Source organism: Cicer arietinum, chromosome 5 (genome assembly GCF_000331145.2).
Source record: "Cicer arietinum cultivar CDC Frontier isolate Library 1 chromosome 5, Cicar.CDCFrontier_v2.0, whole genome shotgun sequence".
Taxonomy (NCBI): Eukaryota; Viridiplantae; Streptophyta; class Magnoliopsida; order Fabales; family Fabaceae; genus Cicer; species Cicer arietinum.
In genome coordinates this window covers 70522959-70545552 of record NC_021164.2, presented here as the reverse complement: position 1 = coordinate 70545552, position 22594 = coordinate 70522959, and the positions used below count along the sequence as shown (strand labels likewise).

The window sequence follows — 22594 nt, the reverse complement described above, 5'->3', positions numbered from 1 at the left end:
TTTGGGCTGCCTTTGACCGGCCCATATATCTAATCAATCTAGTATTTGAATGTCCTCTTGAATTAAATTAAATATATTAGTTTTGTTTAGTTGGTCAAATATTGCAATTAGTAATAAATAATTTCAATTGAAATGTGTGATGCACATAAAGATTCTGAAAGAGATAGACATGGATAGAAAATAGCTTTATGGGCAGTGAGATAACTTGAGTTGCAATTAAGCTAGCACATAGAGTTTATGTCTTCTCAACGATCATCAGTTATACATCATTCAAAGTGTAAGCATTAGATCGTGTTAAGGAAGTGATGGGTCCCGTTTGTATCACCCCCATCTTATCAATCTCATCTCATATTTAGTACCACTTGTTGTCTACCGTCTAACACATTGTGACTTATACAAGATATATTTCTCAATTCTTATGACCATGGTTTTTTATTTATTTAAAATGCTTGAGGCTTGAATTTTTATGCTCGTAATTAAAGGTAAAAATATATTTATTAAGTTAACAAGTGTAGACATATATAGTTATACATAGGTATATCATTATGTTTTTTATGTCAATACTCATTATATGGATTTAACAATTGAATTTGGTTGTATAAAACATTCTTAGATTTTTTAGAAGGTATTTGTTAGTATTTTTTCAAGAAAAATATATTTGAGTTTTGGCCCCTCCTTTGTGAATAAGTGTTAAATTTTTTAAAAATATTAAGTCACAACTTGTATTGTTGAAATAAAGAAAATTGATCAACGCTGAATAAATAATTGGTTTATTTAAGATAAATAATTTGTTAAGTTATAATTTATCAAAAATAAAATAATTAGTCAAGTTATGCATAAAATGTCAGTATTATTTAATTATTTCACTAGGTAGCACACTCAAACTCATATTGTATATTTACTATTTAATACTCCTTAACGGACCTAATCATTGGGCTTTTGAATAATGAATAGAATCTTGGGCCCTTCTAGCCGCACCCCTCCTCCATAAATCTAAGCGTTCAACCTTACTTTTTTTAAAATAATAATGTGTTGATGATGACAAATTCACCATTAAAAAAAAACACGACACTAAGGAGATAATAAAAATTAAAGACACCTTTTAAATTAATTATTTATCAAGCTATTAGAAAGCGAATTACAAAACTAAAACAGTTGAACATAAATTGATTTGAGTAACTATTGCTACAATATTGTAAAACTTTTTAGTGTGTAACAATTACATTGATAATAAAATAGATGTGAAATTTAATTTTGTAAATACAATATTGGGGACGTAGACGTAAGCACTGTAAAACGATGCGTTTAAACTCCCATATGGCAACAGCTTAGACAAGTCGTCTTCCTCATCTTCCTTGCTTCCATAGGGTTTCCAGACTTCACTTCTTCACTGACATTGCGTTTTAGATCCACTTATTCCTGTTTTTTATAATCCATTCTTTTATTTTATTATTAATTCTACTCAGCATCGCAATTACTCCCCGGTTTAGGTTCGGTAAATTGCGAAATCGAAGGTTATTTATCGTTTTGAGCGACACGATTCAATTTCTCGTTCCTTCATTGCGTTCAACTGTCATTGCAAGGTTTGACTTCCTTTTCAATTTTCGATTTGAGTTCAGATCTCTTCGTGAATTTTTAGTTTTCTCATTTGTATCGACATTTTCTGTTTCGCAGGTGCAGTTGGAAGGGTATTGATAATGGCAACCACTGCTTGTTTCATCATTGTTAGCAGAAATGATATTCCTATTTATGAAGCTGAAGTTGGAGTAGCTGCTAAAGTATGATCCTTTTATTTATTTTTTTGTTAAGTTAAACTTCAACCTTTTATTGGTTTATGGATTATTTATTTATTTATTTACTTGCTTCTTGTTGTATATTGATTTTGTGATTATTAATTTGGTTTGTCAATTGTCACTCATGGATCAATCTAATAATTTATGGAATATTGGAAGCTAGGAAGCCCAGATACATCAACACCTGTAATAATTTGAGAAAACGACTTAATTGAATGTAATTAAGGCATGTGTCAGACACCGGGACACACTTTCGAACTGAGGTGTTGGTGCTACAAAGATTAGAAGCCAATTATTGTCTGAAAATGTTATGGGGAACACGATTTTACATCATAATTTGTTTGCTTGATTCATGTAAATGCTTATCTTTATCTAGCTTAAGTAAACCTTGTTTTGGCTTGGTTTAGAAAACAAGGGATTTTGTTTTCATCACTAGTTTAAATCAATTTGCAATCTAATGCTACCGTATGACAGAGGGAGGATGCTGCTCAGCTGCATCAGTTTATCCTGCACGCTGCTCTCGATGTTGTACAGGACCTTGCATGGACTACTAGTGCTATGTGAGTTACATATTCAGTTGATTTGTAATCTAAGTCCAAATAGAAAACTTTGGCCTTATGATCCTCTTTCTGTGCCTGTTGTTTTTGTTTCTGCAGCTTCTCATTCCTTACCATTCTCTATGCAGGTACTTGAAATCAGTAGACAGGTTTAATGAACTTGTGGTGTCCGTGTATGTTACAGCTGGTCATATCCTTTATCGTAGTTAATTGTTTTTCTCTGTGATAAAAATTATATTGATTTTTCATTTTTTAGGTTTATTCTTGTTTTTGTTATAATAACAGATGTTTTGAATACCTAATTTAAGAATAATTTAAATTAATTTGCTTCCCAATCAGACGATTATGCCATTGTCCCCTGCCCTTTACTCCCTTGCCAGTCACTGGAAGGGGAATAAAATAAAAGACCCAAGATTGGAGAATTCTCAAACCTTACATTCACACACCTCTATGCATTTTGGTTTTTCTTGATAATCCTTGACCTGTCATACATACCCGTTTTATGTTGCTTCATGACTCTCGTAATGATGATGGCATTAAGAGCTTCTTCCAAGAGGTGCATGAGCTTTACATAAAGGTAATCTAGCCCTTTCTTTCTTTCTATAACAGGTTTCATATGCCATCCTTTCCTTAAGTATTTAATTTCATATATATCTTTTTCTGATTCTACAATGGAACTCTTCTCTTGAAATTGACTATGATTCACGATACTGTTCATTCTTACCAGTTCTTAAAGTATGCTTTGATGACTATACAAATACAATAATAATTGCTGGAGTAATATTTTCTGGTTTTATCAAATGTAACCATGTTCTATTTGTTCCCTCCTTATTATCGATTAGCATTTCAATGTTTCGCGATAGCAGGCATGCCTATTTTCCTAGCATATACCTGGTACATTGTTTTGATAAGAATGACAAAGTTGTATTTTAAATTTTTTACTTAAGTTTGCTGAATTCCATTTTAAGTGTTCCTCCCAAATTCCTCTCTATTTTGGATTAAAGGGTTGTTCCTTAGGGAATAGGCAAGAATGCAAAATAAATTCCCATTGATAACTGATTTACTGTCTCTTGCGTTTTTAGCAACTTATTTTTCCTGTGAGGATATGACTGGCAACACAAGTATCAGTAAATAAGTTTAAAGTTTCTAATTGTCCTCTTGATTTGGTTGTGGTGATAAAGACATAGATACTTGAGTTAAATCTATTTAATAGATTATGAAGTATTTGGCTGGTGAGAGATAAGTAACTTTATTTGTATGTTTGGCAAATTGCAGACTCTTCTTAATCCTCTGTACCTGCCTGGCTCCCGAATCACATCATCACATTTTGATACCAAAGTCCGCGCCCTAGCACGAAAGTATTTGTAGAAACTACTAGTCTGCTCCTGATGATATGTGGTTGACAAGTTGCTTGTTCATAAAGCATTAGGCCCTTATTCCTACCTTGTTAGTTCTTGAATAACTTTGGAAAACAATTTTCCCCCTCATGATTTAACGGCAAGGGTAGATTTCCTGTTGCCTATAGGTATTGTGTAGATGGCTGTGTTTGGAAGGCCATATGTTGACAAAGGTTTTCCATTGCTAGTGGTTACAATTTGTAATGCTTACCGACGGGTCTTCTTCTCAAAGATCAACCATTTGATTTTAAGTTGCAGATAATGATTTTCCTCCTTTGTGGCTTTGTGCTTCAAAATTTTCTAAACACTTTTTTTCCAGCCAAATGTTTCTTTTTAGAAGTTGTTTTAACACCTTAAATTTGTGAAAGACAAATGGTATTGAAAAAAAAAAGTAGTTTAATAAAGTTTAAGGATTCCTATAGAGACACAATTTCTGGAGTGCTACTTTATAGCTTAAATTATTGTACCAACACAATGAGGTCATTTTACCATGCTTTCCATTTAACATACATGATATTTTTGAGAATGGGACCTGAACTTTAAGTATTAAATTCAATTTTTACTTATTAAGTCCCACCATTACTTGTATTAAACCTCAAACTTCAAAGGAATTGGCAACTTCAAAGTGTGGTTCAGGTGCTGGACCATCTCAAATAACTTAAAAACAACGTAATAAAATACAAAAAGTAAATATTAATAAGAAGAGAGCAACAACCAAATAAATCCAACATGAGACAGCAAAGAAAGTCTGTCATAGACATAGGAATACAAGTAAACTAAAAAATGTTATCTCATCTCCTTAATAGTAATATATATGCAATAATATGGTTGTGGTCTTTGAATGCACACCAACTATGTAGTAGGATGACAATGTTTTTGAAAATGTGGCAAGCATGGAACCCGTCGGTTAACAATGTAAAAACTATAGTTTTAGAACAAGAATATTAATTTGTTTCAAATGAAATTAGATTTAAATTTCTTAAATAAAGTCTCAAATTCAATTTTTGTGGATAGAAAAATATTATTATTTATTTTTTATTAAACAAAATAATAAAAAAATTTACATGCAACTGTTTAAATTCAAGATTATAATATTCAATTTAACGATATCGACATATGTAAGTTAAACTAAATTTAAAGATAAAAATAAAACACACATAGATGATGATTGGTAGAACATATTTGCAAAAATTTAGCATAATAACATAGTTATAAAAAATAAAAATAATTGATTATATTACATTTTTTTACACTTAAACGTAAAACGCTGACTCATTGATGTAACAAAAAATAAAGACATTTCAGTAAAAAAAAAAAAGAAAAAAAAAGAGTTTATGGCAATTCATAAAAAACTATGGACACAATCTGATTTTCCACGCAAACGTGTTTTTTTTTTCTTTCTTTCTTGCAAGCTTTCACCTGTTTCCCGGCATCATCCTCCAATTGCAATTCACAATTCTGTTAACACATGTCGCTGCTTTTTCACGTCACTCCTTCAAACCAAAACCCCCCTTCTTTCTCTTCTCACCACTGCAAATTAGTTTTTTCTTCTTTTTTTCCCACAAATAAATAAACGACAAATTTTAGATTTGATGCGAAGAACCTTCTAAGTCCTTTTATTCTTTCCAATCTCCAATTTTGGATCCATCTTCACATTCTTCGGATCATAGATTCCAATACCATATATAAGAAACATTGAAAGGAAAAAAAAGTAGAAAGATTTATCTGTGGGCAATTGTGCTAGATTAGATTAGGTTTTATGTGCAGACTTGTGTGAACCCTGATGATTAAGAATGCAATCCAATTCCAAGAGTTTGAGCTTAGCTCCAGCTCTGAATCTGTTTCCAGGGTTGAAACCCCCTCACAAAACCCTACTTTTCCACCAAATATGTGTTCTTGTTATCACATTTCTTGCATATGCTTCTTTTCATGCCTCTAGGAAGCCTCCTAGTATTGTCAAGAGTGTTTTGGGACCCACACTTCCAACCAATTTAACTCAACTTCAGCTGAATTCCACTGTTGATTTAGGTTGGCCCCCTTTTAATGGAACTCAGGGAACTCACCGGCTTGGCGAGGTTGATCTCGCATTCCTCACTTCCTATTCCATTGGCATGTATTTGGCTGGTCATGTTGGTGATAGGATTGATTTGAGGTTGTTCCTTGTGTTTGGGATGATGGGTAGTGGACTTTTTACTATACTTTTTGGGTTAGGATATTGGTTGGATGTTCATGTTTTGGGGTATTTCGTCTGTGTTCAGATTGTTTGCGGAGTGTTTCAGTCAATTGGGTGGCCTTGTGTGGTTGCAGTTGTGGGGAATTGGCTTGGGGAATCAAAGAGGGGATTGATAATGGGGATATGGAATTCTCATACCTCGGTTGGGAATATCATTGGTTCGGTTATTGCTTCCGGAGTTTTGGAATTTGGATGGGGTTGGTCATTTGTGGTCCCTGGACTTGTGATCATTTTGGTTGGTGTTTTGGTGTTTTTGTTTCTTGTTGTGAATCCGGAGGATATGGGGTTTATGCATCCTGGAATGGACGTTGAAATGAGTGTTGAAACAGACAGTGCAGAGGATCTGGGGAAAGTGGAATCAAAGGAGGAGGAGGAGGAAACAAAGCTTATTGATCCTCCTGACAATTCAATTTCGGATTCTTCTTCATCTGCTATTGGATTTTTAGAGGCATGGAAGATACCTGGAGTCGCTCCATTTGCTTTTTGTCTCTTTTTCTCAAAGCTTGTTGCTTACACTTTCCTGTATTGGTTACCCTTCTACATAAGGCACACAGGTAATTGTTCTTTGATGCAAAAATATATGATATAATCAGATAGAAGTGCATTGTTTTAGACTTTCAGTCATATCCATTTAATTTATTACTACTGGCTCCACCTCCCTAAAATACAGTGTCTTCATGGTTTGCTTCTAGGAAGTTGGATTGTTGAGTAAAATAGTTACTGTTTATGTTAACTCGTGTCAGTTTTCATTTATCTTTTTCTTCATGAATCATGATATTTTTCCCTGAATTCGTTACTTGGTGTTTGTTGCAGCGGTTGCTGGTGTGATTCTATCTCACAAAACTGCTGGGTTACTTTCAACAATATTTGACATAGGAGGAGTCCTTGGTGGAATCACAGCTGGTTTTATTTCGGATATGATTGAAGCTCGTGCCGTTACTTCAATTCTGTTCTTATTTCTATCAATTCCAGCTCTTCTTTTGTATCGTGTTTTTGGGAGCATCTCTATGTTTACCAACATCACTTTGATGTTTCTTTCTGGATTTTTGGTGAATGGTCCATACTCGCTAATCACAACTGCTGTGTCTGCCGATCTCGGTTCGCAAAGCCTTAATGGTGGGAATTCTAGGGCATTGGCTACTGTTACTGCAATCATTGATGGTACTGGTTCTGTTGGAGCTGCTCTTGGACCACTTTTAGCAGGTTATATTTCAACTAGGGGATGGAACAGTGTATTCTTTATGCTTGTTTTGTCAATTTTCTTTGCTGGTTTATTCTTGATTCGACTTGCAAGAACCGAGATAAGAGATAAGTTTTCAGGAAAGTGATTTTAAATGTTTCAGAAACAATTTTGATTATAGTCTAGGTCCTTCATTGATGTTACACGCACATATTTTGCACAGTAAATAGCTATTGATGAAGAAATTTTAAGAATGCTTCATTAATGTTTGTAACTTTGTATGTTTGTCATTCTTCATTCACTGATTGTAAAAGCAAGAGTATACAAATGCGAAAAGGTAATGGTGAGATAATTCAATGCCATGCTGTTCATGCAGTCTTTTTGTTGCTGTCTTTTATGGATGATTCTTGATTGTTAATATGGTTATCACATTTTATGATTTATGGGTTGGTGTCATTTATGGCAGCACACCACCTGTTTTCATCACATACTTGGAGCTGGTTGGTGTAATGACAAGTTGTTTCTTATGCCTTCTCTTGTCCATAGAGTTTTATCACAATGCTGCACTTGATAATTGGTTGTTGGATGTAGTTTGCAGCCAGAACAAGCCAGAATATGTTGGAAAATTTGCAAAATCGGATTTACTGCAGTCAATAAATCTTGTAGTCACGCGGTCGGATGATCTAATAATTGCAGGTCTTAATTTTTATTTTATTATTAAAAATACCAAACTTAAACTTAGATCATCAGATTTTAATCAAATGGTCACTGACGTCTGACGGCGTGAATGCAGAGATCTCTGAATTCAGGGAATCCGGATCCAAAATTTGCATGAGTAGAAGAATGAAAGTAGTAAATTTGATTTTTATGTTCTTTACTCAATCCTCCATATAAAACAGGAAGTCAAGTTAAAACTTGTTAATGGATATGACGAATGCTAGAGTTACACCCTCTAACATACTCCTTTAAACATAGTCCAATAAGTTGATGCCATATCATCTTTTTCTTTTTCATTCTTTACCTTGAACCAGCTTTAACTTTTCATCTTCTGTATTCTTTTTATTTTATTTTTTGAAATTTTCATCTTCAATATTCACTTCCACATAACCAGTATCTTTTCCACATAACCTGCATCTTTAACAAAATCGTTGACCAGTCAAATATAGCAAGAGATGTCTCAATCCATGTCATCTTTCCACAACACAGTCTCGTCACTCTGTTCATCAACACCACTTGTTGCTCTGATTTTGATAATTTTGGAAATGAATCACTCAAAATTGCAAAAGAATTGAAGTTTTTATCTTACATTTACTTCCCTCATTCATCAATAACATTATTAGGTGCAAATGCATCGATGGTATCCTTTAATTCTTAGGTATATCGATCAATGACCCCAACCCAAGTGAGAAACTTGAGGAATCACCGTAGGTACTCTTGGTAAAAACTTCTGACATTTTTTCACCATTTTCACTTGTTACCTTCTATAATATGAACGACCAACATTTTTTATTTTTGGGTTAAGGGTTGGTTGTCTCTCAATTTTTTTAGGCAAACTAGTGGTGTCAACTTCTATAACCGGTTGTAGCCTAAAGGTAAAGAATTAAAAAAAGAGATTTAGCATTCCTCTTGCAGCTATATAATGAAAGAGTTGGGACATGGAGGTTTCATTATCTTACAAGAGAAAATTGAAATGTCCGTTTAAAATGAGAAGCTTGACCAACAATCAATTATTTACATTAGACTAACAAAAAATAAGAGTACAATGTGAGCAATAACATGTAGTACAACAAATCACATTGTCCAACATAAAACTGTGTTTCTTCTTCTTTTTTAGCAAAAGAGTTTTGGCACCTCAATTATTTTTCTCTTCCAAGAGAAGGGGACTATGCCAGCCATCACTTAGTTCATTTTTTTTTTCGATGATAACCATCACACCAGCTTTAACTTTTCATCTTCTGTATTCTTTTTATTTTATTTTTTGAAATTTTCATCTTCAATATTCACTTCCACATAACCAGTATCTTTTCCACATAACCTGCATCTTTAACAAAATCGTTGACCAGTCAAATATAGCAAGAGATGTCTCAATCCATGTCATCTTTCCACAACACAGTCTCGTCACTCTGTTCATCAACACCACTTGTTGCTCTGATTTTGATAATTTTGGAAATGAATCACTCAAAATTGCAAAAGAATTGAAGTTTTTATCTTACATTTACTTCCCTCATTCATCAATAACATTATTAGGTGCAAATGCATCGATGGTATCCTTTAATTCTTAGGTATATCGATCAATGACCCCAACCCAAGTGAGAAACTTGAGGAATCACCGTAGGTACTCTTGGTAAAAACTTCTGACATTTTTTCACCATTTTCACTTGTTACCTTCTATAATATGAACGACCAACATTTTTTATTTTTGGGTTAAGGGTTGGTTGTCTCTCAATTTTTTTAGGCAAACTAGTGGTGTCAACTTCTATAACCGGTTGTAGCCTAAAGGTAAAGAATTAAAAAAAGAGATTTAGCATTCCTCTTGCAGCTATATAATGAAAGAGTTGGGACATGGAGGTTTCATTATCTTACAAGAGAAAATTGAAATGTCCGTTTAAAATGAGAAGCTTGACCAACAATCAATTATTTACATTAGACTAACAAAAAATAAGAGTACAATGTGAGCAATAACATGTAGTACAACAAATCACATTGTCCAACATAAAACTGTGTTTCTTCTTCTTTTTTAGCAAAAGAGTTTTGGCACCTCAATTATTTTTCTCTTCCAAGAGAAGGGGACTATGCCAGCCATCACTTAGTTCATTTTTTTTTTCGATGATAACCATCACTTAATTCTTTCCGTGATGGATGAATATATATATATATATATATGCATAATTGCAGTCTAAAAGCAAGCTTTAAGCTTTTAATGGGGGTGCCGAGACTTGAAATCGTAAACTCGTTACCCAAATCAAACCACTTCAAATTTGACTAAGTTGGTTTGTGTTCAATCTAAATTGGGAAAATCATATGAACAAAATACTTCAAACATAGTTGGGTCATTGGATGGTTTGGGACAACCTTTATCTCTATCGTGAACACTCATAATTATCGAAATATGAAGAAAAAAAAATTATGCGTTCTAAAACAGTGGATATTATGGTCGATTATAAAAGTAGTTTATCGTAGATCAATGATTAAAAATTTCTCAAAATATTAACTAGAATTGCCAATAATCATCAAAAATAAAGTTAATATTTAATACGCTTCGGAGAAAACATTAACAAATGCACATACCAGTGACACCCAAGTGTAGCTATTGAAACTACCGTTTCCACCAACTAAAATGGAGTTGCAGTTTTATGTTTGGTTGAATTTTTAAATAGAAAAAACTTAATACAAAATAAATTTTTTTGTAGTTATAACAATCTTTAAAAAATTTATGAATTTAATAAAATCATAGTTGATTAAGAATCATACAAAAAATACATTAAAAAATACACTTAAATTATCCTTTTTAAATTACTTCATGCGTAATAATATTATTCAGTTAATTTTAAATTACTTTTAAACTGTTGAATGGAATTGATTTGTAGCATGTATGAAGTTCTTTATAGAAACACCTTAATTGTGAATATAATGTATCATTCGAACATCATTTTTTTCTAAACTTTTTCAAGATTTTACTGACTAACACATTAATTTTATTTTAATATTTGAAAGAAAATAATCTGCAACAATTCTTCCAACTGTCAAAACAAAAACAAAAAAAACAATCCACCTGAGTGATGGTATTTAACAAATCATGTTTACGATATTTTTTGAACTGCAACATATGGCTTCTAGGTGTGTACATGTGCAAAGACCTCTAGAGGATTCTGATTGAACAATAAAAACCAAAAGACAAGATAAAATCAAAATGAATACCATTATTTAATAAATAAACTTGAAAGCTACAGTGAAGTTTGATGCAGATAGCTAATTTATTTATATATATAAAAAAAAAAAAAAAACAAACAAAACCCAATTGCATACTCCTGTTTCAATTTTTTAGGTGTATAAAATTATAACATACAGTTTAAGAAATGTATATTTGATATAAATACAGATAAAGATGACATTAAAACACCTGAACTTAATTTTTATTCAAAAATTAAACAAACCATAGACACATCTACAGTAGTAACAAGCCCTCAGCAATCCATAATCAAACCGCACCAGAATCAAAAGGGGCTGATCCAGTCAGATAGTCGATATTCTAGACAAGATATAATATATTATTTTACAATGTTCTCAATTGTTGCCTAACACGTATTATTTTTTGATCAAAAAGTTAAAACTGATTACTGAACATCACTGGCCTGAAATGTTGCAGATATTCCAATATGGGAGTTTTTTTCTTTCTTTCTCTTTTTAACTGAATAAGTTGATAAATAGAAGAATACTGTGACATTTGATTATTGCATGCCACGAGGTTATCTCGACATAGACTCACTTGTACAAACAAGAGGTTACTGGGTGCACTTACATCAGAGACTGAAAAAAAATAAAATGGCGATTGGAGGAGCTTCACATCATTCACCTATTCAGTGTACATAAAATATTTGATTTTAAATAGAGCTCTAATTATGCAGTATGTACTGCATGTTTTGTACAAACTGGCAAACATATCACTGTTTGGCGCGCTTTAAGTAGACCAATATACCGATGCTTGTTAGAACAACAGCACCTGCAAAAATACCAGAGCGGAGAGACACTACGCTGGTTTTCTGTTTGGTGGCTGTATCAGTGTTTGGTTTTATCTGTTTGCTAGAATCAGCAAAAACCAAATCCAACTTTAGAGCCTGAAATACAAAGATGTTTCCTACAATCAGTTTGATGCATCATAGCAAACCCAAAAAAAAGCCACCATTGCCAAATTAAAAGACATGTAAAAACACACACATCTTTACCTTCAGTCCTGCAGATCTCGCATAGCTGACAGCAGCGGCAAGATCATTATTAGTTGAAATAATAATTTTATCTCCTTCATCGTCTTCATACTAGAAGGGAAGAAAAAACCGGTATCGTGTTAAATACAAATAGCAAAACCAAAATACAGAGAAAAATGAACTAGAATAAAACACACCAGTAGTGTAGGGCGTTCTCCATCATTAACAGGACCAATTTTTTGCATAACTGCTGATACAAGCTCGTCTTGATGTTCAGATCCTACAAAATTGCAGAGGCAAATACTTTTAAGATAAAACATGGTAAGAAAAGGCAACAATTATGAGACTAGGTTTTACACACAAGATGTCAGTAGGAGCAGAAGCAATATTTAGACATTTAAATCTTGCCCCAAGATGTCACTCACCGCAGTTGAAACGATGCACTTGACCATTGAGATCCTCAAATTTAAAAGTAAATGAATTTCCAAAACCTGCAGATTGATACATTGACTTTGTGGTATCTGCCCCATCCAAAGTCAGCTGTCCAGAGATTTCACTGCAATAAAACATGTATAACTATTTACAAAACTGAACAAAACATATATAAACAACATAGATATTACCAAAGTACCTGTTAGTGTCATAATCTTCAGGAGGCTCAAGAGCAAAAGCTGAGTCCCAAAACTTTTGCATAATTGTGCCTGCCACATCATTAACATTTCCAGAAGAGCTACTTTCAACCTACAAAGTACATAGAAACCAGACACTAGCATCAGTATAATAGTACCAAATGTTAATACAAAAATGCATTTAGTTTTTATAGTACAAGATCATACTTCATTGTTATATAAGGTGAGTGGATGCTCAACAGTTATAAAAGGCTAATTATGAAGTAGGAATGGGAATGAATTGATTGCTGGTTCAGAGCATCTACAAGTCTTCCAAAATGCACAAAGTTTTGATAATTTGGGAAAATAGTCAAATTATTAACAAATGCATCAATCATTCATATATAGTAAGAAACTATCAATCAATACAATAATAATCATTACGTCTAAAAGGAAGAAATAGTTTACAACATTTTGATTCCTTTGGCCTAATTAAAGCAACAAATTTGAATAATGGATGAAGAATAGGCATATGCCATTTATGAAACAAAAGAAATAAAAACTGAATTAGAACAAGACATACAAAACAAGACATACAGCATGCATGTGATAACCAGATCCCTCAGCATGTCCTTCTTCTACATATATCCAATAAATTTTCAATAGATTTTATGTGTATCTCTCAAACATTAAATTTACCAGAGAAATTGCAGCATGAGTTATCTGCAAAACATCCACACAAGCAACAGCATTTCCATCTGCGAAACAAATATTATTCAGCACAAAAATGTAAGAAATTACATACAGAATTGAGAAGGCATAATTCACCTTTGTCCACCACAGGAAGATTTAAGAACTTCCCATCATGCATCATATGCAGAGCATCAAGAATTGTTGTCTCTACTGATGCACACTCTGGGTTTGGAGTCATTACCTAATAAAGAAGAAAATCAAATCAACTTAATTCTAAATACTTAACAAACATTAGCACCAGACAGAAGAAATTGCATCCCAGAATAAACCACTTTTCAGTAAAGTTACTTCAAAAAATAAAACCATAACAACCTTTTCAACAAGGGTCAAATCTGGGGAAAGATTTCGAGCCATAACACGCATAAGAATGTCTTTTGAACTGCATAACAGATTCACAGAACAAAATATAAGGCAAGAGAAAAAATTGTCCAAACTACATTTCATATGTTTCGATAAGGATTTCTGATCCAAAAAACATGCAGTCACATATGTTATTCCAAAACAAAGGTTTCTATAGGAGAGAATAAAGCCTCAGAAAAGGATTTTACGTCAATATTCCTTTAATCTTGCTTTCCGTTACAATCACAGCTGAACTGACACGCAACTCTTGCATCCTTTTTGCAGCTACATGGACAGAATCTGATACTGATGTAATAGCAACCCTGGAAATACATAAAGCTACAGAATTTCATAAAACTGTTATAAAAAGAATCCTTAGGCAATGCATAAATACACAAGAAAATATGATGTGAAAAATACTTTGTATTTTCACCAAGTATAGTTGACAAGGAAGGCTTGAACATGCGCTCCCTCAGTGTATCAATGAAAGCATTTGGAGCTGCCAAAAATAGTGACAGTTGAAGCAATTTATAAACATATACAAGTAGAAGCAATTTATAAGTTCATGTACAAGCAGTACCATGATTTGTATGTATGCATAGAGGTAACTGTTAAGCAATCTATATTATTACCTCGCTGATTTTCCACCCCCTCAGCTGCAGCAGCAATGGCACTACCTTGCTTAGAAGCCTTCTCCACCCTAGCTATGGCATCATAAAGACATTTGGTGATATCCAATATGGCAATGACTTCACCGTTTTCCACCACAGGGAGGTGCCTGAATTTACCTATCAACAGAATTTAAGAAAAAAAATCAAATTATGTCTCCCGCTTAATAAATTGATTTCCAAAGTATGACTCCATTACGAAATATGTAAACATAAATAGAATGTAATAAAATCATTAATTCAATTCAATAATCATTAACTAGTTAAAGAAGCAAAAAAGGTAAAGAAAAAATAAAACATAAGCAGAAACAACGATAAAATAGGGACCCATAACAGACAAGAAACAATCAAGGCCCTGCTTGCTGGAAATAAGTCCCCCAAAAATATTGTGCTTACAGACACTAGAATATGTAACAGATAAATGTTTTGTTGCCAAACAGTAAACCACACATCTAGTTCTTTCGGGTCTGAGTTGGAGGAACATGACAAAGAACATGAAACAGAGGAGAAAGCAAATCTAAAACGAAAGAAAAATTCTAGTTAAAGTCAAATGGCACCACATTCACCAAAACAATCACTGACAATGAAAATCACAAATTTAGCACCAAGAAATATGAAAATCACAAATTTAGCACCATGAAATTTGAGGAACTAAAGAGTGAGAGGAAGAAAACAGAACAATTAGTTACTTTTTAAGTTTGTGTAGCTATATAGTGTAAATTGTAAACCCGTGTATAGTTGTTAGTTCAAATCGGCAAAGTCTCCCAACTCTAAGGCCCCAAGTTGTAAGTTCCAGCTAAATTTCCATATTTAGCTTCCATAACACTTCGATCCAAACTCAAACAAATTGAAATGCACCAGAAGATGTCTGTATGAAACAGAAGAAACAACAAAGCCCTAACTGCAAATAATCTCCATTTCAGGATCTTAACTGTGAAGAAAAGATAAACACACTAAAACCTTGGTCATCTAAAATATCAAACAACTTCTTTTCATCAAGAAAACAGTACACACGAACTTCACTGCCACCACGAGGGACAGGACTGATCTCGGTATATGCTAATAGCAACAAAATTCCCGGCATAGAATTGTTTGTCCTCATTGTCACGACAACTCACTACCCTTTTGTCATGCAGGACTCATGGTGGAATAGTAATAATAATATAGATGTAAACAACTCATTTAATAGCACAAGAATATATAGGTACATATACATATATTAGTCCTGAGGTATGTATAAACTTTAATATCCTGCCATGGCAGATACCTTACTGAAATCGATGTCCAAAACCACACATTGTGATCCAATTGATTAAGAAATTAACTCAATCAAAGCACGGTAAAATCCAAAAGCAAAAAAGAGGAAGAAAAAGAACCAGGGTAACTAACCCTGAATCATCTTCTGAAGAGCATCAATGGCTAGTGTATCTGATGTAACAAAGATAGGATTCCGTGTCATTACTTTCGACACGGTTGTCTCGTCCGGTAATAACCCCTCCGCAACAACTCTAGTAGCAACATCCTGACCAAAACATATGCAAATTGAAGTTGAATCATATCAAACATTACACAACACACACACAGATCCAGAGAGTGTGTGATAGAGATAATAATATTGAAGGCTTTCATTTGGACGCAAAATGTAACAATAATTTTCGACAACAATTTTGGATGATTTTCAAGCATTCAAATTAGAGGTGTGTTATTTTGACATCAAAATACTAACACCATGTATGACATTGTATGTGTTTATCTCAGTTACTTTTCATCTTCTACAACTTACAAGCATTTCAAAATTACACTTAAAAACCAAAGAACACCATATTTAACACCAAAATTGATGTCAAAATATCATTTCTAATAAATTAAAATAAAAAGTGAATGGTTAATGAAGTGCAACAGCTGATTATAATAATTAATGATTGAGTTACCATAATTAGCCACATATTTGAAGTGAATAAAGTAATTGAAAAATGTGTTTGTGAAAATATTATGACTAAAGATAGAAAGAAACCTTGTCAGTGAGAATTCCGGAAAGCAGAGCACTGGAATCAGTTAACAAAACAGCATCTACGCGGCGAGCGGCCATTCGTCTACATGCTTCAGAAACCGTTGTACCGTCGGGAATGGTGAGAGCCTTCGATAATTTAACCTTCTTCACCGTTCTTTCTCCCCCATCATCCCTAACAAAATAGCCACAAATATGAATAGATTAATAAATAAATAAATCCATAATAATAATAAAAATAAAAAATAGATTTGAATTTGAACGTGTGCATGGTAGCAAAACTTATTAAGATGAAATGAGAGAGCGTATTATACGGTTGCGGTTGGGATGAAGGAGAGGGAGGCACGCCGTTTCCATTTTCGGTTAGGTGAGACTTCTTCGAAGACCGTTTTGTTGTCTTCTTCATTTCGCGCTTAATTTCTCAGTATGCGTGCCAAATGTATGAATGAATTAATTAATTAACCTGTAGTATACTATACAAAAATAATACTACACCCTACCCCACGTATCTCTTTATCTTCTCTTCTGTTTTGTTCATGTCTAATCACAATTCACGCTTAGGGTTCTGCTTTCACCTCAAAAATTATAATTCAATTTCTTTTGTTTTTTCCTACCACTCAAAGGTTCTAAATTATAGTATTTAATCCATCAATGGGTGACTCAATAAATGCTGCCATTGGTTTTTATTAGTTAATAAATCCATTCGATAAATACAACGCAACATATATTTATTATGGTTATCATTAACCAACCATTCTTGTCAACAACAAATATATTAACCAACCATTCACTGGATACCAATGGACATAATAAATAATATTTATATTTATTAAAAATAAATACATGAAACGCTTCGGGTTTCAGAATGGTGAGCAGTGAAGTGACACAATAAATTGGCGATTTCATTTTTTTTGTTTTAGTTGTGGGAATATATTCAATCAAGTGACTTAGTTTAAGTTTATCTATTAATACAAGGATTTGTTAACATATTAGAGATAGTTTATGAAAAAAATTTATAATGTGTTTATAAGTTATTTTTAATTAATTTTTATAATCTATCAACAATAATTTATAGAAATATAATCTACAAAATTAATTTAACTTTTATTTTACTTTGTTATAAATATTATAACTTGTAGATAAGTCTTTAGAGCATAATTGCATGTGCTCTAAACTATTAAATGAATTGTTTATTCAAATAATAATACACATGAGAAAATGGTGGATATCAATAGTCACAAAATAAACACAATTTTTTTTTTTATTGTTATAAGTATTTCGATCATTTATCTTTAATGTTTTTCAAATAGATCAATTTTTTTAAAGTTGCATAGAAAATATATATTATCAGTTAATAGTATTTATTTTCTATTACATTGAGATTAAATTAAATCTTCTCAACCTTCTTTGCATAATGCAATACTTGGTTTTGTCCTAAATTATAAAAGCTCATAATTTAACCAAAATATGTTTTTATTTTGGCATTAAATGTTTTGTACAAAGATTGTTCAACCCAAAAAAGTGTGTTAATCGATGTTTTGTAATCTCGTTGTAAACAAAAAATATATAAATATTCATATGTCTTAAAAATTGTCACTACACCAAAAAAGTTAAGTGTTTGTTTTTATTTTTTTTGAAATTGAATTAAAAAATTTATTATTTCACTCCATTAGAAGTGACTAGAGCTTATGCTTGAAATAAACTTCATTTTGAAGGTAAAGGTACTGAGGTAATTGAAATTATTCACAAAGTTTAGAAAATCAATTTTTTTTTTGAAAATTGACTATGAATCCACATGTAACAATTGTATCCCACCATTTTTCCCACTCTTCCTCCAATTAGCCCCCTTCATCATACGTGTTATAAAATTAATGTTGATGTTGTACGTCCAATTATTAATCTTTGGAGCATTGGTGCTATTATTAGAGATGTCGACCAAGTAGTCCTATATGCTCCTACCTAAAAGATTTATGCATTAGGTCGTTATTTGTCTGAGACAATTGATATTCATTTGACTCTTTAATTTGCTCTTCATACGAGTTTTTGTCGTATTGTAATGAGGGATAACTTTTAATGTGGTTCATTGATAACTCCTACTTTGATTTAGTTATTATTGATTATCTCAATATTAGTTATTTTTGCCTAGTTGTAAAGCTGTGTACGTGCAAAAAAAATTGTGAATGACAATGAGACAATTGATATTTGTTTGATTCTTCAATTTGCTTTTGATATGAGTTTTTGCCATATTGCAGCGAATGATAATTTTTAATGTAATTATGATAATAGATAATTATCTCATTGATAACTCCTAATTATTTCGTTGATAACTCCTACCTTGATTTAGTTATTATAGATAGTTAGTCATTTTTGCCTAGTTGTATAGCTGTGCACGTAAAAAAAATGTGAATGCCTCACATAATTTTGCCATTCTTTTATTTTTTTAATTTTTTCTAATACTGTTTGAATTAGAAGTGGCAAAATGAGTTGAGCGCGCTGAACCAACCCATTTAACTCGATATTTTAGACTGTGCGATTTTTGATTTTTGATCCTATCATTCAAGTTGATATATCTCTCTTAACCTACTGAAAAATTGGTGACGGGCATATTGACATGTCAAATCAATTTTAAAATCACTTTCTTGTTTTAATTTCTATTTATCTTGACTCATTTATTTCCCTCAACATCATTAGCATATTTTCTTGTTACAATCCAATGAATCTAGAATTATACTGTTTGTGAAGTCATAGTTGGATTATATTGAGTTTTAGTAGATTAGCTTTAAAGACTATTTTATTTTGACGGGATTAATTTGCTTAACAGTCAACTTGTTTTATTGCTTTTACTTTTTATATTATTGACGAGTCAATTGGTCGGTCCATCAAACAATCAAAAAATAGATCCAAGAAGAGAGTTTCAATTAACCTACCTAAATTGCTTCTATTTTAGTCGAGTTACTAGTTGTATAGACTTAAACAAATCGAGTTAACTCGTTTTATCGTCCTTAATTTGAAAAAAAGATTGTACTGATTGTAATTGTAGAGATTTAAAAAAAAAATGATATAAATACAGAATCAAAGTAAATAAACTAGTCTCACACATCAAAATATTAAAAAGTAAAGTTGTATATAAATTATTTTATTTTATAATTTTAAAAATAAATTTATCAAGTTACAAAGTTTATAAACTAATTTAACAAAAAATTTAGAATTCAGACACTAATCTGAGTACTCTGTCTCAACTCGGTGGACATGAGAAACACATTGACAGTAGTGTTACTAACTAAATAATATCGTTTCCGCGGTTTGCATTGCACAAGACACAGGCAAACTACAAACAACGCAGAAAAGAGCGACAATAATAGCAAGAACAATAAGAAGATGAAGACAAAAACAAAAACAAAAACAAAAAGAATGACATATTAAATGGCAGCAGCAATGAGCGGGAACAACACCCCCTTTTGTTTCCAGACCCTACTGCTTCCTCTTTCCTTCTATCCCTGCAATTGCTGTTTTTCTGACATTCCTTCAATTGATTCCCCAATTATCCATTGCGTGAATTTGGGGACACTCACTATTTTGAGTGTAAAGTAATATAATGGAATAGATACCCTGTCTGTATCTATCTCTTTTTTTTCTTCTCACTTCACTCAAGTCTCACCACTATCATTCCTTTCGCTGTACTTATACGTTACAATCAAGGTAGATCAGATTGGAAAGTGAATTCTAAGTAAACCTCCAATAACCGCTTTCTTTCTCTTTCTCTTTTCTTTTCAAGTTACTTCTTCTAGTTAAACAGTAATATCCAATATCTTTTAAAGTTACTTCTACTTTTTTATTTATGTTCTCTGATTAAGGGATTTTCAGATATTTGGTAGTATCAACCAAGTTGGTTGTTTTGTTTGTCGCAGAATTACCCAATTAGAAGGTGCTGTTTTGCCAAACTAAATCGTGGATGGAACGAAGGAATTGGTTGTGGCGCAGTCAGGTATCTGAGATAACTTCCGGCGAAACTGACAGTTCTCAATCATTGTCGTCTCATTCACAAAGATTATGTGATGATCAGGTACCTGCTTTTTGTCTATCATCATACTACATTTGTTAACTTCGACATTGCACGCTCTCATGAGATATTAAGTACTTATACAGACACTGGTAATAATTTTTAAAAATAGCCGTGATTGTATGTTATTACAAATGTCAATAACGTTTCGGTGTCGGACAAGTCTCATTTCGTAAGTGTTAGTGCTACGTAGGTCATGAGTCACAGTTTATTTGTCTCCATCTTTTTTGCATTACTAAGCCTAGAGAGGAAGGAGTGGACCTATGTGTTTGGGGTGATGTGAGTTTTCTAGGTAGTGACCATTTTTTAAAGGGAAGGTTGTAGACTTATACTCTTTGTTAAGAAGATGAAGAAGAGAGAAGGAAGCTAAAATGCTTTGGCTTCAACACTCTCAACAGCACAAAATTGAGGAAGTCTGAGAAGAGAATGTGGCCTAAGCTAAAATGCTATGGCTTCAAACTTAAAATTGAATAAGTGACTCTCTCAAGAAAAAAAAGTTGAATAAGTGACTGGTAGTGGTAGGGAAAATAAGAATAGAAAACATTGTTGAGTTAAGAATACAAGAAACTGGAATGAAGTTTTCCTTTTCTTAAGCTTTGAGATAATGAATTTTGTCCAATTTTAAGTTTTAGGACAAAATTTTAACTCTGATTGTTCATATCGTTGTAAGTTGGATACGAAAATAATGAATCTGATGTTTTTGCCATGCTGTATAGGCATATGCCACTCAAATTACTTCATCTCCAGAAGTCAAGTCCAATGCTGCATCAAATGAAGAGGTTGTCACTGACGTGCATACTCTAACAGAAAAATTATCAGCTGCTCTCTTAGAGATTAGTGCTAAAGAAGATTTGGTGAAGCAGAATGCCAAAGTTGCTGAAGATGCTGTCTCAGGTATTTGTTGTTTGAACATCTTGTATTTCTCCTTCATTTGGAAGACAAGTTTTTCCAGTGAGAAAGCCATTGAGGCCTTGCAATCGACTTTGTTAATTTTAGGTCTGATTGTTGTATTTGTTCAAGTTCTGTCTCTGTTATGGTTTATACAAAAATGCATGCCTATCCAGAGGTTATTGGAAAGAGCGATTATTGTGAACTTCTGGTATGGGGGAATTATCGGGAAGTTTAGCCCAAATTCTTAGAAAACTTAGCTTATTTAATAAACTAAAAACTTTCTATATTGATATTTGATTATATTTAGGCTGGGAGAAGGCTGAAAATGAAGTGTTAAATTTAAAACAACAACTCGACGCTGCAAAACAGAAGAACGCGGTTCTTGAAGACCAAGTTTGTCATGTTAATAGGGAACTAAAGGATTGTATGAGGCAGCTTCGACAAGCTAGAGAAGAGCAAGAGCAGAAGATCCATGGAGCTGTTGCAAATAACTCTTGTAATTGGGAATCCAAACGACACGAGCTTGAGTGGAAAGTTATTAAGCTTGAAGCTCAACTTCAAACGGCAAAAGAAGGTGCTAGTCCACCAGTTAATTCTGACCTTCTGCAGAGGCTTGAGGATGTGGAGAGAGAGAATTCAAGTCTTAAAATTGAACTACAATCTCGACTAGAGGAACTAGAATTCAAAACCATTGAAAGAGATGAAAACACCACTGCACAAAATCGTACAGGCCTTTCAACTCGGATTGATCTGATGCATGATTTCCTCGAAATGGAAAGGCTTGCTGCATTGCCAGATACAGACAGTGTAAGCAGTTTCTTTCTGCTAGGTACTGCATCAGACCAACCTAATGTTGGCCAGGGAATAGACACTGTGAATGCTGAAGTGGAAGAATTGGTTGAAAAGAATGCTGCATTGGAAAATAAGCTAGCGAAAATGGAGGCAGATATACTTGAGCTAGAGACGGATTTAAACGAGTGCCAAAAACAGCTCGAGGAATCACAAAGTAGGGTAAAGGAAGCGGAGTTGGAGATAGTAGAGCTTCAAACTCAGTTAGCTCTTGCAAATAAATCAACCGAAGAAGTATATGAAGAACTAAAAGCAGCCCAAGCAAACAATGAGAATGCTGAGTCAAGACTGAGAGCTGCTCAAACCGAGGCGGAAGAATTAATCTCAAAAAAAATT

The 22594-nt window shown here is 32.9% G+C and overlaps 4 protein-coding genes across 4 annotated transcripts in view; 3 read left to right on the top strand and 1 right to left on the bottom strand.

Moving 5' to 3' along the window:
* The first annotated feature begins 1268 nt into the window (after positions 1–1268).
* Positions 1269–4020, top strand: LOC101505140 (uncharacterized). The gene is made up of 6 exons (XM_073368572.1): positions 1269–1583; positions 1675–1778; positions 2268–2353; positions 2479–2543; positions 2845–2927; positions 3626–4020. The coding sequence occupies exons 2-6, from the start codon at positions 1698–1700 to the stop codon at positions 3716–3718; spliced, it is 408 nt and encodes a 135-aa protein (XP_073224673.1). The 5' UTR covers positions 1269–1583; positions 1675–1697; the 3' UTR covers positions 3719–4020.
* Positions 4021–5109: 1089 nt separating this feature from the next.
* LOC101504510 (putative glycerol-3-phosphate transporter 5) lies at positions 5110–7535 on the top strand. The gene is made up of 2 exons (XM_004502940.4): positions 5110–6534; positions 6794–7535. Exons 1-2 carry the CDS (start codon positions 5541–5543, stop codon positions 7306–7308), a joined length of 1509 nt encoding a protein of 502 aa, XP_004502997.1. The 5' UTR covers positions 5110–5540; the 3' UTR covers positions 7309–7535.
* Positions 7536–11585: 4050 nt separating this feature from the next.
* Positions 11586–17001, bottom strand: LOC101503963 (CBS domain-containing protein CBSCBSPB3-like). The gene is made up of 14 exons (XM_004502938.3): positions 16773–17001; positions 16465–16633; positions 15840–15972; positions 14415–14570; positions 14203–14281; positions 13992–14105; positions 13756–13822; positions 13519–13624; positions 13390–13448; positions 12714–12823; positions 12508–12638; positions 12280–12362; positions 12104–12193; positions 11586–11995 (listed from the first exon to the last, which is right to left on the bottom strand). Exons 1-14 carry the CDS (start codon positions 16862–16864, stop codon positions 11822–11824), a joined length of 1563 nt encoding a protein of 520 aa, XP_004502995.1. The 5' UTR covers positions 16865–17001; the 3' UTR covers positions 11586–11821.
* Positions 17002–19692: 2691 nt separating this feature from the next.
* Positions 19693–22594, top strand: part of LOC101506106 (filament-like plant protein 3) — a 3906-nt gene continuing 1004 nt past the window's right edge. Inside the window, exons 1-4 of the mRNA XM_073368849.1 lie at positions 19693–20157; positions 20367–20521; positions 21235–21412; positions 21717–22588. Of these exons, the coding sequence (XP_073224950.1) occupies positions 20411–20521; positions 21235–21412; positions 21717–22588 (1161 nt within the window). The 5' untranslated portion in view covers positions 19693–20157; positions 20367–20410. The remainder of the gene's footprint in view (positions 20158–20366; positions 20522–21234; positions 21413–21716; positions 22589–22594) is intronic.